At 52.7% G+C, this 17,126-nt stretch overlaps 5 protein-coding genes across 5 annotated transcripts; 4 read left to right on the top strand and 1 right to left on the bottom strand.

The window, feature by feature from the left end:
- Positions 1-2,334: 2,334 nt before the first annotated feature.
- On the top strand, positions 2,335-3,597 carry HMPREF1120_00276 (uncharacterized protein; the record flags this gene model as incomplete). Its single annotated transcript, XM_009154270.1, has 1 exon — positions 2,335-3,597. One exon carries the CDS (start codon positions 2,335-2,337, stop codon positions 3,595-3,597), a length of 1,263 nt encoding a protein of 420 aa, XP_009152518.1.
- A 2,993-nt stretch (positions 3,598-6,590) lies between these two features.
- Positions 6,591-9,541, bottom strand: HMPREF1120_00277 (uncharacterized protein). The gene has a single exon (XM_009154271.1). The coding sequence runs from the start codon at positions 9,175-9,177 to the stop codon at positions 7,369-7,371; it is 1,809 nt and encodes a 602-aa protein (XP_009152519.1). The 5' UTR covers positions 9,178-9,541; the 3' UTR covers positions 6,591-7,368.
- A 372-nt stretch (positions 9,542-9,913) lies between these two features.
- HMPREF1120_00278 (uncharacterized protein) lies at positions 9,914-10,513 on the top strand (the record flags this gene model as incomplete). Its single annotated transcript, XM_009154272.1, has 1 exon — positions 9,914-10,513. The coding sequence occupies one exon, from the start codon at positions 9,914-9,916 to the stop codon at positions 10,511-10,513; it is 600 nt and encodes a 199-aa protein (XP_009152520.1).
- Positions 10,514-10,831: 318 nt separating this feature from the next.
- HMPREF1120_00279 (amidase) lies at positions 10,832-12,588 on the top strand (the record flags this gene model as incomplete). The annotated part of the gene is made up of 2 exons (XM_009154273.1): positions 10,832-10,863; positions 10,917-12,588. The coding sequence occupies 2 exons, from the start codon at positions 10,832-10,834 to the stop codon at positions 12,586-12,588; spliced, it is 1,704 nt and encodes a 567-aa protein (XP_009152521.1).
- A 1,677-nt stretch (positions 12,589-14,265) lies between these two features.
- On the top strand, positions 14,266-16,980 carry HMPREF1120_00280 (uncharacterized protein; the record flags this gene model as incomplete). Its single annotated transcript, XM_009154274.1, has 1 exon — positions 14,266-16,980. One exon carries the CDS (start codon positions 14,266-14,268, stop codon positions 16,978-16,980), a length of 2,715 nt encoding a protein of 904 aa, XP_009152522.1.
- Between the last annotated feature and the right edge of the window lie 146 nt (positions 16,981-17,126).

The following is a 17,126-nucleotide window of genomic DNA, read 5'->3' on the forward strand; positions in this document are numbered from 1 at the left end:
TCCTCTGACTGCGCCACTTGATCGCCGCGGTTCGTCGAACGCTGCAGCAGAGATGACTTGGCTCAAGGGCGTGTTTGCATGTTGCACTTCCCACGACCGTCAAGGAGAAGCCGACAGTCGACACTCCCGCATCGTCGCAATCACCGGACCCAACCGTTGCGACAATAGACCTCGCCCTACATCGCATTGTTACTACGATTACCGCGATTCTTCCCCTCCGCCGGCGTATAATGAGATAGAACAAGAACAAGCACGATTGGCACCTTCAGATGAAAAGCATTCTATCCAAGTTTGTACAGCGGCTCTGTCAGATTCAGGCAATGAAACAGAAACAGCTCGTCCTGAATCTCCGGATTCCTCGATCGTCTCGGTCCCCTCTACGCGATTGACGGGGTTAACTGCGCTGCAGACGGGCGAAACGACGTCCACAAGAGGAAGTCCAGAACGGACCTTTACACGTGGAGAGAGCCGGCCTCCGTCCTACTATTCTACTCTCACAAGGAGTTCGATCTGCAACACACAGACTGGTTACGAGAGTGTTGAAGGCGCAAGAGAGGGGAATGGAGTCTGGGATCATCCTGTTATGAGAAGTGACTGGTTGGACACGTTGAGATACCATGCCCGCACGTCCGAAGGGCCACTTGTACCACGTCGAGGGACAGGCGCCGGCGAAGCAAGACGAAGGCCGGAAGCGGGTTGACGCGATCAAGATCTGTCCATGATCCTCATTAGTCAACCATGGCAATCCCAGCGGTGGATGGCTGGTCCTTTCCTGCGCACTGCTATAAGATTGGCGTCTCAGTTCGGTCTATGACACCCGATTAATTACTTCAGAGCAGCCTGCTGCTTACTGCGCTTGGTGGACGTGGCAAGACTTGGGACGGAGATGTCACTGTCTCGCTTGCTCCGTCGTGCAAGATGGTCGGCGAGCATAAGTGCGTGGCAAGGGCAAGCGATACGACGGCTTGTCTCTTGAGTCTTGGACCACGCACTCCGAGAAGCCTACCAAGGAGGAGAGTTTCCATGGGTTCTCAGCCGGAGCACAGTCGCTATCTCTCGACCTGCGCGTTGGCTCTGCAACTTCCATGTCGGTCAAACCAGGTTGCAATCTCTATTTGGGCCAAGACTCGATCCGCTCCGGCGGTAATCCAGGACGGTTCAGGCTTGCAACCTCCCGCTCCTGCCCGGGTCTTTGGAATATATCCTACCAAGGGCCAGCAGGGAGCTATGACTTCCTTCTCCTCCGAGGGGACAGAGGGCAGAATGGCCGTTCTCAATTCGAGGCTTCATGTCAGATGTTTTCTTTGGCCACGGACGTCGTGGAAATCTCATATTTATCTGTCGAAGACCATTATTTGTTTCCGGCCTAATCCCGTCCTGTGGAAAAGCATTCGAGCGACGCAGACGGACCAGACGAGAGCGGATATGTCAGAGCAACGTAGGCCACTCATCCTGATATCCTCGGAAATGCGATTTGCACGATAGTTCGGTAAGAACGTCTATTAGAGATATATCTGATGAGCACTCCAGAGTCGTTATCCGCGAACATAGGAACATATACTCGGGCAAAGCCCCAGTGAGATCCACGAAAAATAAGAGATGAATATGCCTTGGGCCAAAATTCATTCTCTTTGTGTATGATGATATTCATTTAAGACAATAAAATAGACTTTCTTCACCCAGATTGTATGCACGAGCATTTTCTCAGACCTAGGACCATTCCTTTGGTAGTATCAATGAACGCGGATCAAGGAGAGGACAGCTTTGCAGGCAGAGACGCACCACGTGAGGAGATGTTCGGTCATGTGACAAGGGTTTTCTCGGTTCCGGCACCGTTTACCGAGACCGCTTCTTGATATGGCCGCAAAATCGCGCTAGCGGAGAGCTTTTTCCAATGTGTGAAGGGCAGTGGTGATGGGGCAAGCGGGACGACCCATAGAGGCGGGAAGTCGTAAGTGAACACATTACTATGCCAGAAAAGACTCGATAATGAAAGCTGGGGAAAGGTTTGACGTTTCTCCTCATACCAGACTGACAACCTTGAACCCTTCTTTCTCCTCTATGTCATTGTTGGGTGACAACCGCGCTTATATTGTTGTAGGTAGAGTGGGTGGCATGGCGTCCATGGCGAGCATCAGAGTGCGTTGAGCCAGTACTATCGCGACCCAATGCCATGGATATGGGAACAAACCTGACTTTGTCGGCGGCTAGATATCAGTTCATTGACCCGGCAATCTTATCACTCGGTCGAGTGCAGCATCACTACCTGAGCAGGCAGGCCTCCATGTCCAAGCTCCCAGCGCGACGACTCGCACCTGAGGCGCCGCAGCGGCCATGCTCTCAACAGCACGCAACCAATCGATATCAACAGCACGCAACCAATCGATATCATCGAGTTCCAGTTCACCGAACTCGCCAGGGCTAGGGATCACAGGCGGCTATGACGGAGACAGCCTCACATTGAAAGTGGTTATTGCCTTCTTTCTCGGTCTGTCCATGTACAACGTGGTGGAGTTGCAGATCCTGATCTTCGGGACATTCAACAAGTTCCGCGGCCTATACTTTTGGAGTCTGGTGATTTCCAGTCTCGGGATCATCCCCTACTCGCTGGGCTTCATCTTCAAATACTTTTCGATCCTGACGGGTGGAGGGAGATGGCTTTCCGTGTTTCTGCTTTCCATCGGCTGGTACCCGATGGTGACGGGCCAGGCCGTGGTCCTTTGGTCGCGTCTCCATCTCATCGTGACCGGTGACACAGGCGACCGAATCCTACAATGGACGAAATGGATGATCATCGTCAACGCCGTGGTGCTGCACGTGCCTACCACAGTCCTCACTTTCGGATCCAACAGCCACACCGATGCGACTGATACCTTTGTGCGCGGATACAATGTGATGGAGAAGATCCAGATGTGCGGCTTCTTCGTGCAAGAGGTCATCCTGTCGTCCATCTATATTGCCGAAACTGTGCGGATCCTGCGAACTTCGATCCAGGAGAACACAAAAAGGCTCATGTACCAGCTGATGGCGATCAATGTCCTCATTATTATTATGGACCTGGGTCTTCTGGGCCTCGAATGTGCGTCGTTGTATATTCTTGAGACAACCACCAAGCCTGTTTTTTATTCGATCAAACTAAAACTCGAGTTTGCTATTCTCGGCCAGCTCGTTCAGTTTGTCGGTCGTCCTCGCCAAAACAGTCATCGCTCGTCCCTGCCTCGCTCCGAAAAGGAAAGAGAAAAGAACCGTGACAGACGTGCAACTGCTACTTCGTCGGTCTTTACTCCTCCACCACTAGCTGCTGTCAATACAGGTATCGGTCCTTACGGCATGACAAACGGCCCCGACATCTCTGATTTTGTTGATCTGACGAAAGTCAATACCGATGTCACTCGCGCCTCAATCGCCAATCGAAGGAGTGTCTCGACCCGACCCGACGGTCGTGATCTTAGTTTGGACCTGGAGATTGCGAGGATGGAGCATGTCGATACCCTTCCGTCCCAGCATTCGGGAGGTGCAAATGGTGACTTGGTGTCACCACCGCCGAGACAGCGACAGCGCTCTGGCACTCTGGAAAAACACTATGAGGATGCGTGAAAAAGAAAAGACACAGATCTACCTCGCTTGTTTTAAAACGATTCACCATCGATCACTGGAGCGAGGGTGTGGTTTGGATTGGCGGCTGTTGATCCGCTTGGGAAAGTCAACAGTTTGTCATGTCGAGGCCAGAGCAAACCCTCGGTCTGACCAACCGAAAGCTCCCGCGCACACCTTGCACGACTTTGGGAAGCCCACCGGGTGATTATAAAGGCGAATACCATCGGCACACCAGTTATGGACCAGTGTGTACTGGACTAAACCAAGTCTCTACCTTTCCTGTCCCTTTCCAAGGGGACCGGCCAGTAACCGCAACGGCTCAGTCGCGCTGGTATGCGAAAGTGGCGCCGCATCAAATTTCAGACCACCAACCAAAAATTGCAGTCCGTCCTTGACTTGGTCACGGTCTCCCAGGATTGCTTTCCTTTCTGCGACGATGGGAATCAGAGCAGGCAGCAGAAGACACAAAGAAAGGAGTAGTGGTACTGTATGTGGGTGCAAACAGGCCGCCAATTGACAGGCTCGGGCGATTTGAATTGGACTATTGGACCACTTTGTCCAACTTATCGCGTGGCTTTCTATCTACAACAAATGACCCTGATTACATGCCCTTGCATTCCCTCTGACCCCCTCCTGGGCCAACATGCCCTTGCCCTTGTCTCCTCTCTGCAGTGGTGGCCACGATCTTTCCCGTGCCCATGGCCTCGATCAAACCCCTCATGGACCACAATAGACTGAATAGACGGGTTGGACACTGAAGCTCTTTTTGCCATCCACGTCATGGCAGTCGACGTCTCCTTCATCGGGGATTTCGTATCTGGTTGGGCAGCCGAAAGGGTTTGTTACATCGCAGGTGCAGTCGTCGTTGTCATACAGGGCGATTTCCCAACCGAAACCGCTGGCGCTGAGGCTGAGAGTTTTGAGATCGACGGAGAATCCGGAAAGCGATTCACAAGTTCGGATTTAAGAGTCTATATAGTAGTTGTTTGCATTCGCCACATTGTTGCCGCAAGCGTCGTCTGTGTAAAATCGGACATCCCAGCTGCCGCAATCAGCCAAGACCACGGCTGGGGCGCACAAGGTCGCGACGGCGACGCCGATGAGATTGGTCAAACGCATGGTAATGGTGTTTGTTTGGTTGGATTTGTTGAAGGGATATATATATGTCCGATTTGGAGTCGACAACAATCTTTGAAGGGAGACGAGGGGTTTGGGTTCCTCTGCGGCCGGCTCTCAAGCTTGGAGGAGGAGGACTGAACAAGGGTTATCTCAAGCTTGGAGGACTGAAGAAGAGTTTCTTAAAGACACGACCAAAGGGCACTCTTATATACCTTAGCATGAAGCTGGCCTCCGGTCCGAGTCCGCTAACATGAGCAGTATGATACCGTTCTGACATCATTTTCAAGAATACGGCCACCCCGTCTTCTCTTCGGCATCAGCTGCTTGCCCTCAGCTTGGTATACAACTCAACTAGTTGTACGCTATTCAAGTTCACCGAAGTGATGTTTCCACCCAGGACTCGAGTTGGACAGACGACGGTACCACCTACCATGTACCTTACCGGGTATCGTGCTGCTCATCCTTACGTCATTGAACGGTTTTGACTCCGTCCAAGACTGCCATCAGACCATACAATGGTTGTTTATGTGCCTTCACGACTCGAGGAAAGTTGAAACGATCATCGCGCGCCCCATGAGGCGAAGAGGAAGGGGGAAGAGTTTGGGGTTTTAGTCTGGAGCCAGGACTCTTGGCGTGGTGCAGCGGAGACGACCCTGAGCTGAGGACCTTTTGGAAACTTGGATACCTTCTTTATGGGTCCAGCAGGAAGGAGTGTCGGTGTTTGTACGGGGTAAGGCTTCAGCTCCCTTTGCCAAGGCGAGGATCGCCATTCTCGTTACACCTTGTATTTTCAATCACCGATGCTCATCGCTCAGTATCGGTGTGCACGTGGACCCGGTTACAGGATCAGATCACAAAGAGTCAGAGTCAACAACAGACTCTCTTTGCCCAGCGTGATCGTCGGGCGCCTGTGCGAACAACTCCGTTTTATCAAAAGGTACTCAGTACTGGTGATCGACAACGCTCTTGCGGCCCACAGGCACAACTACGTGCCATTATTGTACCGTACCAAAACTTGAATAGTAGCGTTGGGGGCCGTACATTCCTCGGCCCGTTTCAACTCGGTCTGGGGGTGTTGTGAGTGGCTAAGTGGTACAACGTTGTATACATAGTAAGATAATAGCCGGTAGACTCTAAGAGACTGACCTTAGGGCAAACCACCACCACATCTGAGCTGTAAGCCTGTACCTGTATCCTATTTTACTAGAGCAGTGGGCTTGGACGTGAGATGTGAGGACGAGACGTTGATTCCGAAAACCGAATACCCGAGGGGTGGTGGCAGAGACGTACCGTACCGACACACACTGGAATAAGCGACGGTACTAAGTTTGCCGATCTGGCATACTATAGAGGATGGGTCTAGCTGTACTTCATAGACACCTACAGTCGTGGTGGTAGGTACAGTCGACGATGAGCTCGGGATTGCCGACGTCAGGCTGTCTGTCGGAAGAACAGTCCACACGGCCTTTTGCCAAGGTACCTATCAAGGTGTCTATGGTCAAGCTCGAGTCGGCTCCTTAGCTCGAGACAAGCCCTACAATGTACAGGGTGAGGTTGGAGATCATGATGTGGATCCATTTCTGGCCCCATAGTAACATTAACAACTGAATGCTCCAATTATGAGCCTCGACAAACCTGATTCCTATTTCGGTATATGGTGCCAGTGATCGACAATATACTATTTGAACCCCCATCATGATCCTATATGTTGGTGAGGTAGTATGACGGCCCAATCATACCAGGTAGTACCAGGTAACCTCACCTGACCTTAAGAGGACTCCATCAATGCAGTGTTCTTGGAAAGATTCGCAAAGATTACAGGAGAGATGGAACGACTGTTGGATAGTTGTACAGTATATGATAGATATGTGCCTGTTGCATTCCATCCTGGAGTTTGGCGCCGTTAGTTGTGCTGTGCGATATTGTATGTAGAGCACCTACCTGGTAGGTAGGTGTTACAGTACCTGATGCTTGGGTCCTATCCCGTCCCGGCTCAATCGACTCCAGACCCACTGCAGGATCAGCATTCGGGGACCAATTTCAACGCCAGTGTCTACGACAATAAGGTATCTCGTGTCTCATCTTACGCTGTATAATGTAGTCTGTCTGCCATATGGTCTCCCGGAGTGAGTGGTCTTTCAGGGATACTACTATCAGTATACAGTAGTAGTACTGCATTTCAACAGATTCCAAACAGACCACCCCCAATATCACCTCCTGTTGATGACTCTCGTCCGCACCGTCCGACTTCTATTTACAGTACTACCCAAAGAACCATATAGAAACACGCTAATACAGATCATGTACACAACTGTACAGTGGCAGTGTGGTTGTACACAAGCCAGGGTCAATTGCTCGCATCTTCATCAAGCGTGGCCAAGGCCATACGGTCATACCACCTCCTAGTTAAATTGTTTCCCTGCTCTGGGGCCAAAATCCCTGACCTATTGTACCCTTGCCAGGGTGAGGTGATCGTCCCCGAGCCTGCTTCACGACTCCACGCTGGATCAAAACATGAACGGTTGATCCCATACCAGCACTTGAATCCCCCATTTCCAGCCGAGGCAAACAATATTGGCGGGCTGGCCGGCGGCTTGATGGTATAGGAAGCGTCATCCAGTTCTCATTTTAGACGCTCACCTTTTTCACCCTTCAAGTTGTTGCTTGAATGTTCAGGTTCGCCGGGAGATAATCACCAGCAGTCCTCTCAACTTGACGCTCGTTCTGCAGGTCACTCACCTCGGCAAGATCGACCTTTTTCACTGCCAAATGGTGCGAGTCCCTCTCTTCGACGATGACGCCTCCGCCACGTGCTTTGGCAAGCAGCTCTTCTGGGGCCTTGGTTCGTTGCCCGGTTTCCTTGTTCCAGACCCATCCTTCTTTCAACCACATCCACGTGAGGTATGCGCGGAGTTCTTTGTCGAGGGGCACGACTCGTTTCCATTCAGGCTCGAAAGGTGCATCTGAAGCTGCATCTTCAATTGAACCCTCATGTACATCTTTACCTCCAACAGCATCTTCAGCTCCGGTTTCGGCACTGCGAGTCGTCGCTTTCTCCGCTGTCCCACTCACGGCAGAGGCTGGATCTGGATTAGCACCAGCCTGGCCGTCTTCCTTGTCCACCCGTTCAGCCTTAGCTAGCACTTGACTTGATTTTTGTGCGTCTCTGCCTATGTCTTGGTCTTGCTTTTTCGCTTGGACGCCCCTCAGTTCGTCTCGGCAAAAGATGCGCCAGCTGTCATGCGAATATGGACCCAGGCCAGGTAAATGGGAAATCTCCCATGCCACACGTTGGTCATGTTCATCGTCGTCGAGCACTTCATCTTCCCGTACATCTTTGCCGTCGCCTTTGCGTGGGTAGTTGAGTTTTCTATACCGCTTGCCACGCTGCGGTGGGTTCGCAAGCCACGCCTTGGCCATGGCCACGCATTTCCTCGCTCGCTGGTTTTGAAAGCCAAGGCCGTAAATGATTGGAGTAATGTCGGCCACGGTTGCTTCTGCAAGAGCCTTGGGAGTCGGGTACTTGGTCATCAGCTGGTAGAAGACGGGCATGGCGCGCTCGCCGGGAGTTTTGTTCAAGAAGATCGTGGCGATAAGTAGACGGAACGGGTCATGGGACAGCCGTTCTTGCATTAGACCAAAGGTGTCGTGAGACAATGGTGGGAAGGGTAATGTCGAGAGGAACGTCGGCCTGTGTTTATGCGGGTGTGGAAAGTATGGCGATTTAGTTGGCCGGCGCGAGAGATTTTTGTTGCGCGAGACTTTGACTGCTTGGACTGTCGAGGGTGCTGTCTGATCAGAATCGTCTTCTGCAGAAAATGGGTCTGGCCCGATGTCGTCAGGGACATCCGTAAGGCTGGAGTCCGAAGAGAGGTCGTCGACGTTTAGTCCGTAATAGATCCGCGGAAGAGAACGAGCTGGCGTGACGGGTGGTGTGGCGAGATTTGTAGGCGTAGCTGCTTGATCAACATCGTGTTGCTGCTGCCGTACTGGTCGCTTGGTATGCGCATGATTGCCTTGTCCTTCTGCTTCTTTTCCATCATCCTCTCCATAGCCCTCTTCCCCCTTTGCGGACCTTTTGCTCCTTCGTCGGATACCCTGTTGAGCAGGATTTGCCCTCCGCCGATTCCGCGCTGGCGATGAAGAAACACCAGCCTCGTCCTTCAGATCTTGCTTAACGAAATGCTTCGAACCATAGGTGATTTTTCGTCGCGTCGTTGTAGACTTTCTCTTGTTTCCATCATCCGCCTTTCCTCCCGCTGCAGCAGGCGACCGATTGAAGTCTGTTCCAGCAAAAGCCTCATCGTCCGCGATCATGCCCAAGTCATCGGTACAAATGACAGGCAGTTCTGCATCGGAGAACGGTGAAGCAGGCGGAGAGAGCCAGGTGCCGGCATTATGATCTTGAAGATCGATTCCAATATCAAGTGGTGGTTCTTGCGCTGATGTCGATGAGGTCATTTCCGACTGTCGACGCGTTGAACGCGTCCGAGATTAAAAGTAGACGGGCTGTCAGTGTCGCAGTGTCTATACCCGAGACATCATTGCTTGGGTTGCAGTGGTTCAGCTTGACTGCTGGGAATACAAAGAGTCGTTTCTTAAAGGTTGAGGTTAAATCATATACACGGCTAGGTTCTCAAAGGCCGCCGCTACAATTCACTGTCCACACAGGGCTCCATGCGACTACCAGCTTGCACCTGGAGGGTCAATTAACCATACCCGTCTGCTGTAGCCGGCGCCCGACGACCTCATGGCAGGCTTCTGTCACGGCCATTGCAGGTTCGTCGAGAAGTGTCCTGAAGAGAACCATATCTGTTTGAGTCGGTCATTCAAGTTTCTCGATGCGACGAACCCCCCTGGTGCCCCCTCCTGTTCGAGATGAGGCCAGGGATGGGAGATACAGCCAATCACAATGTGCCCACGGTAAGCGAGGGACTCGGAGCATGCAACTCCCTGCGTTCAATCTCCCTCCAGGGCGCAAATGAAATCTTCATGCTACTCGCGGAAGCGAGCGGTTCTACCGCCGGCTTTGCGCTATACTGACTGGTAAAATGTAGAATATGCGAATGCGAACCTAACAGCCTCACCTCATCTCTCAAGGACATCCGCGGGCCTGCCGGATCCTAGCCAGACAAGTAGCGTCTTCTAAGCAACACGAAGTTACCGGGTGCGACGATCCTCATTGAAGCGCGCAGACATGGGAGAACAAGAGGAACAAGCATTGGGCGCCGCCAGAACTGCGACCATACGACGCAAACCTGTGCCTGCGCATCCACCACCTACTACTCCCGTCAAGCGATTGAATGTTGTGGACCGATGGAGACAACTCCCGCGACGAACTCGCATCATAGCCATTGCAGTTACACTGGCGGTCATTGCTCTGATCATTGGCCTTGCAGCTGGGCTGTCGACGCGCAAGAGCACCCAAAACCTTCCCCTGCCCTCCGGACATGGCGGCCCCTACACCGGAGACCTGACCTACTATGAGCCCGCCCTGGGCGCATGCGGTGTGACTTCCAGTAATAAGGACAAGATTGTCGCGATATCACATATCGTGTTTGATGCTGTGAGCACGGGCAGGGACCCGAACAGCAACCCTCTATGTGGGAAGAAGATCAGGGCGCGCCGGGACAACAAGAGCGTGGATTTGACGGTGGTAGACAGGTGCACTGGTTGTAAGCCCAAAGACATCGATGTCACAGTCAACACATTTGCTACGCTGGCGGACGTCGACCTCGGCAGAGTCCTCGTGGAGTGGAACTGGTTGGAGAATATACCAGCAGGGGCTGAAAGTTGAAGTTTCGAAATATCAGTCTCGAAAGCCTCGGACGATCCATTGACTGCTTGAAATTCCAGCCGAACCTTCACTTCGGACGAAGAATGTAAGAATCCAGGCCTTCATAAGATGCCATCCTCGTTATTGTATGGTACCCGACGCACCCAGTGCGTCCTATACAAGACTCAAATGGGGTAGATGGAGAACAACGCTGTGACTTCGGACATGCCCGTGTGTAGCGGTAATGTCTCCAACACCTTAATGCTTCAACCCTTTCCAGCAGTCCCATCCCTTTTCTTCCTTTGAGCAAGACTATCTGGGAGAAGGCTGAGAGTCATCATGTCCATTGTAGCGTTGGCCGACGGGCAGCAGTAAGTCCTTCCACCGTCAGTCCAGCATGTGTCCTGTGTTGACCATGTTCAAGGTCGAGTGTTACCCTCGACGTCCTCCATGATGTCGCCGCCAAAAATAACATCAAGATCTCGTCCAAGGCAGAAGAAGATGCCTATCTTCTCGTCTTACAGTCCGCAGACATGACAGCATCTAGTGTCCATATTCTGCCCGACTACATTGATCCACGTCTTGAGCCAGTTCCGACGGTGGGCGGGAGACAATATTGGAAGTCCCAAAACAACAGCCACAATGCATGGAGTCATCAAGCCTCTCTCGTGGCCGAAAAGCCGCTCTCAGATGTCCTGAAAGGCCGCAAAATTGTGATAAAGGATAACATGTCAGTCGGCGGCTTGCCACACACTTGTGGCACATTCCCTCAGTTTATCTCCAAGGACGGAAAATATCCTATTGCACGCATTGATGCGAGTATTATTCGACGACTTTTGGAAGCAGGCATCACCATTGTCGGCACCTCTACTTGCGAAAACTACTCGTTGACTCCTATGTCGTACACATCTGCGAATGGGCCCGTTCACAATCCATGGCTCCGCGACCACAACGCCGGCGGCAGCACAAGCGGAGGAGCCTGTCTTGTTGGCCTGGGCAACGCTCGGGCAGCGGGTGTGCCAGGCTTAGACGAAGCTGGTGAGGACGTTGATCTCGCAATGGGCGGCGACCAAGCTGGAAGCATTCGACTGCCATCTGCGTATTGCGGGATCTACGGTCTTAAGCCGACTCATGGACTTGTCCCATACACTGGCATTGCTGGACTCCATCCTATGATCGACTATACCGGGCCCATGGCGCGGAAGTTGGAGGACATAGCCACGTTGCTCACGGTGATTGCCGGCTATGATGGACTCGACCCGAGAATGTCCCCGGAGTCGCCGCTTAGGCAGAACGTCGTTGATTATGCCAAAGGCCTTTCGTCAGCGGAGAATCCTGGCAAGGGCCTCAAAGTTGGCATCATCAAAGAATCTCTCACTTCACCTGGGACCCAAGCGGAAGTTGCAGAAACAGTACGATCGACTGCATTCAAGCATTTCGAAGCTAGTGGGGCAACGGTGTCCGAAATTTCATTGCCAGTGCACCTTCTAGGAGCTGCCATCTGGACCGCCGCTACAAGGACTCATATGGCGGAATTGGCCATTGGCGGAAGAACCCCGGACGTGCTGAACCACAACATGCCGCATCTGTCTCTGAGATGGCCCCCAGACCAGGAAATGTATGACCTCTTGACCACCGCGAATCCTGCAGTCATCAACATTATATTCTGTCAAACATTCCTCAAAGAAAAGTTTGGCCCGGAGGTCCAGGCCAAGGCTCATCGACATGTGTTGCAGTTGAGAGCAGCATATGACAAGGCTCTCGAGGAGTACGACGTTCTTATCACGCCGACTACGCCGACGGTGGCTTTGCCGCATCCCGACCTCCGACCGGAATCTGAAGGTGGAAGCACTGTCATGGACAAAATCAAGCTGGCAGTGGGCGCAACAAATAACACCGCTCCTTTCAATGCTTCAGGACATCCTGCGCTCAATGTGCCTTGCGGTTGGGCTCCTTCGCGGACCGGCAAAGGAATGCTTCCGGTGGGAATGCAAATCATCGGCAAGAGATGGGATGACCTTGGGGTGCTGAAAGCAGCCAAAGCTTTCGAGCTTGGAGGCGGAGGTCTGGGACCATGGCCTGGCCAGAAACAATGATACCTTGCTTGAGCTCTAGCGCTACCCATGACTGTTTTAGTCAGGAATGCATGGTCGCTTCAACCCTTGTTCGATTGCCCTTACAGGTGCTTCCTCGTTGTTGACTTTGTTCATTGTGTTTCCATATCTGTTTCTCGTTGGGCACATGAGACGTTGCATGTAGCTCCTTAGCACCATATAAACGAACAGAACTTGACACGGATACCACACTGCATTGGAAGGGCGTACCAGTCCATTCCGCACGCCCTAGACCTGCCTCTTCAACCCGTTCTTAGCCTCATCCGTAATGAAATCACGATGCCATAGTGATTGACATACGTCCGGCCTTCCTGGTATCGTCTCCAGCTCATGACGCTCAAGCCTTGCTTGCGTCGAGGCTGGGACGGTAGAATGGAAGGCTGAGATTTCATCTCACGAACCACCACCCCTCATTAAAAACCGGATCTTCCATCTGGTTTCATCCCTCTACCTGCTCCCCCTTCGGGGTATTAAGGGGGGGGTCGGTGTTACGGTAGAGGGATGTTCTTGTTTTTGTTTTTTTCACAAATTTGCCAAAAGGTTCCTGGTTGTTTAGCAGTGTCTGTTAATTGAACAAGAGCTGCGTAGGAGGGAGGGTTAGAGGTTTTTTAATTATAACCATGTATTGGTCTCACTGATAAGGTTACTTGCTTTCTCTTTTTGTTCGTCTAGGATCTCATTCGTAGGGTGCTGAAGACTGTGACATCTGTCCGGACCCGCATGAAGCCTCGTCCGTCTACCATCCGATGTGCCATCAATGGGAACAAGCCCAAGCGGAGAGTGGGTTATACACCACTGCAAGCCATACGAAGGTTTCGGTCAAGCATAGAAGGGATGACCATAGCTCACTTGTCACAGACCGAGTCTATCACCAGCCTACGCCGGGCACCGTGATCCCAATCACTACCACTGCAAGAGCCATCCTACTGGCTTCGCGGCATCTAGCGGGAAAGCAAAGTTTGGGCACAAGAGGTCAATCATGTATGGATACAGTCATCAGCAGAGCAGTTGACGTGGCAGACTGTGAGATGAGGTTGGAATATACTCTCGGAGCTGCGGGCGCTTCGTGACTGGAGAATCAGACCGGGTCGGTGGGGGCAATCTTGGGCTTTGCGGGAGAAGCATTGACCAAGCAGGCGGATGGACGGTGTTGTGTATACTGAGGGCATGCTCTAAATAGCTACATATTGTAGAACATTTCCCCAGCGTCAATGCAATCATTTCGCAGATCTGCAAGTCGTGAGCTTGGCTTGTTAGCTGATGGCATGATGGCAGACAAATGCTGGCATTAGCAAATTCCCTGCCACCCGAAAAACCCACAAACTGCGCCAACGACATCATTCTCGTCTGGATGGATTCAAGCCACTGAACGACCACGACTACTTGAACCAACCATCAGTTACCCAAACACCTTGAAGCGTGACACACAACAATCTCTGCTTCCCTTCTTCACTGTTCGTTTGCAAGTCACCCACTGGTAAAAAGTGGTCCATGAAAAGCCTCCGCTCCCTCCAACTACTGTGCCACTGCGTCTGCTAAGCGCCCTTGGTACCTTACCGCTCTCTCCACCCCCCGACTGCCACACCAAATGATCCCGACGTTCTAAGCGCCTTGAGAAATCCCATCTCAAGGGTCGCATCATGCAAACCCCCGGTCGAGATGCCTTTCAAAGTTCGAGATAGCAGCGCCGAACGGCGGCGGCAGAAAAAGGAATCTTCAAGGCTGGAAAGGTCAGAAAGAGATCGCAAGGACAAAGACCGAGATAAAGACCGAGATAAAGATCGTGAAAGACATCGGTCGCACCGCAAAGTATCTACGAAGGAGAAGACGTCCTCCAGAACCTCCCTTTCGCCTGCAGACAGTCAGAGACGGGCCTCGATGCCTGGAAAAGTTGAAGATGCACCACTCAAATCCGATTCCAAGTCTAGTCTGCCATATCCGTCCTTCTCCAAAGAACACAGCCGTGAAGCGGTGGGAGGGCCGGCCCGACCTAGCCTGAATGTCTACACTCCGCCCACAACGGATCTGAATGGGTCTAAGGATAGGCTGTCCTCCACAAAGCAGACTGCTACCTCCAACAATGCTCCTCCTAGCCCGCCTCTTACCGACAAGAACTCCGGATTTGGGAAGTGGAAGCCTAACTCTGGTAAACCAGTGTCGGTAGAGATGATACCAGAAGAGAAGGCTTCAAAGAGTGGCAAAGATTCGAAGATCGGGGCGAAACTACGGCCACACTCGTCGAGATCTAATGGCCATCTACGAAGTACATCTGAGCTAGGACCTGACGCCTCCCCGAGAAGGAAACATCGAGATGCAGCAGACTCTCCACTGAAAACGACAATGACAGTGCATGACACCGTTCCTCAGAGGTCTGTCAGCCAGCCCACCAGAATGGAGTCACCGGCCACGGCAACGAGCATCAGCGAATCAGTTACAAATGTGAGTTCGGATGCCACGTCCATAGCCCCCGAACAACCAAGCATGCAACGACCAGGCTCAAAGGCACCACCAGCGGCGGCGCAAACCCCAGATGCACATCAATATGGTGCTCCTGGGGGACGGCCCCCGTCGCGTGGGACTACGCCATTCAAGGTGCATGTTGAAGGAGGATCATCGGTATTATCCGCGACACCAGGCTATGGCTCGGCCACGCCAGGACCACCGCCTCCTCCACCGCCTCCTATGCCTGCTACCGTTCCAAAGGTCGATTATTTGCTTCAGCACGGTGGCTTAAATCAACCGGTCCCGAAGAAACTATTGCTGGCTGGCAAACCCATGGCAGTCCAACAAGCTCAATCTATGAATCAACCGCCAGTTGTGGTAGCAAACCTGTTTGAACCATATACTGCTTTGCTTGATGACTACGAGAAGGTCATGTCCAAGAATGGGTCTCTTGCTGTGGCCACAGGATACCGATCTGTGGCCCGTCGATTGCTTGACAGGCTTGAGGCGGTCTTTGCGCGTGATATTTCCTCCGAAGCCTGCCAGTGTCCCATGTGTGAGTACGACCACTCGCATGATGTACGAGGTGTGAGCTGGGGTGAGGTTCTGGAACTGGTGTCTGGACGCAAAGACCTCCCTCCATGGCCTCCGTTTGCATTTACACAGTCTCCGGTTGGATTGGGAATCTCGCTCGAACTGCATGTGCCCATGCAGAAGCTTGACATTGACGTGCCTGAGGAATACCGAGAACATTATATTCGACAATCGCGCAAGACCAAACAAAGCGTCGACAAGTGGCTGAACCGGCAAACTGACAGCCCGAGTTCTCCACCAGAAGAAGTAGATGATGAGACACTCACGTTCGCCATCCTCACGCATCTTCCTGCGGAGCAAAGACCTGTTTTCAAAGGTTTGTTGGGTATCGTGGACCGATCGATAGAGCCGCCTCGCCGGGCCCCGACGCCGCAAGCACCGACACAGAATGGTGCAGGTCTTCGAGTTCCCCAGCCGACACCAACACCAACACCTGGCCCGCGAATTCGACCAGAGCACATTGTCACGGCATCTCTAGCGATTCAACGGTTGTATCGACTGGGTGTGGCACCGCGAGACTCGGAAACTGCATTGTTTCTACTCAATAACCCTACACTGCACAATGCGCTAGCCACGCTGGCCGCCATCTCCAACGACGAGTGGGACATATTGACTTCCGGTCGATTTGACGGGTTCTTACGGAGTGGAGCCGAAGAGGTACCTATGGTCCCTGAGGTGAATACTCCTTCGAGAGGACCGACACCACACCGGCCTCCCACAAGAGGGACCACACCCGGACACTCTGGTGGAGCGCCAACGGGAGGGTCAGACTCCAACGGCTACCGGTCACCACAAGGAAGCCACAGCTATGCTCCGCCACCCGCCGCAACCGCACAATATGGCGCTCCCATAGCATTCGACGAAGAAACCGAGCTTGCCACTCTGGCCGAGGTGGAACGCGACATCTATGCCGGGATGGAGGCGCTCGAAGATGCATTCGAGGCCTTGCACAACAAAGCGGAGATGGTCCGTCGGGCACTACGTGAACGGGCTGCTGGTCTGGCTGCGGCCGCGCAACGACGACGTGGCAATCTGGGCGGGGGAGTTGAAGTGCGGATGGGTACACCGGCTAGTGGGATCTATCCAAATTTTGCTGACGGTGCAGGCGGGAACGGCGAGGGAGTTGGAAAGCCATGGGATGCAGGAACGGATGATGGTCTAGGCGAGTGGGACGGATACAGTGAGATCGAACCAGACGATTCAGCCAGTAATATCTCGAGTGCCAGAAGACGGCGGCCAAAACGGAGGAATGAGCGACGAACTCCGGCGTTGATCGAGGAGGAAGACGAGTACGACGATGTGATCAGTGAAGGCACGGGCAGTCCACGAAAGCGATGATTGTGTTCAGGCTGCAATTCTGTGGCACGGCAACAGGCTTGAGAGTACAGTAGGATATGGCCTCTGCTCTTGATGACTGTATATTCCAGCTCTTCACCTCATGCCTGATGTACCGTTGCCAAGGTACAAAGCGTGCAAAAGCCTAG

This window comes from Exophiala dermatitidis (genome assembly GCF_000230625.1).
Source record: "Exophiala dermatitidis NIH/UT8656 unplaced genomic scaffold supercont1.1, whole genome shotgun sequence".
Taxonomy (NCBI): domain Eukaryota; kingdom Fungi; phylum Ascomycota; class Eurotiomycetes; order Chaetothyriales; family Herpotrichiellaceae; genus Exophiala; species Exophiala dermatitidis.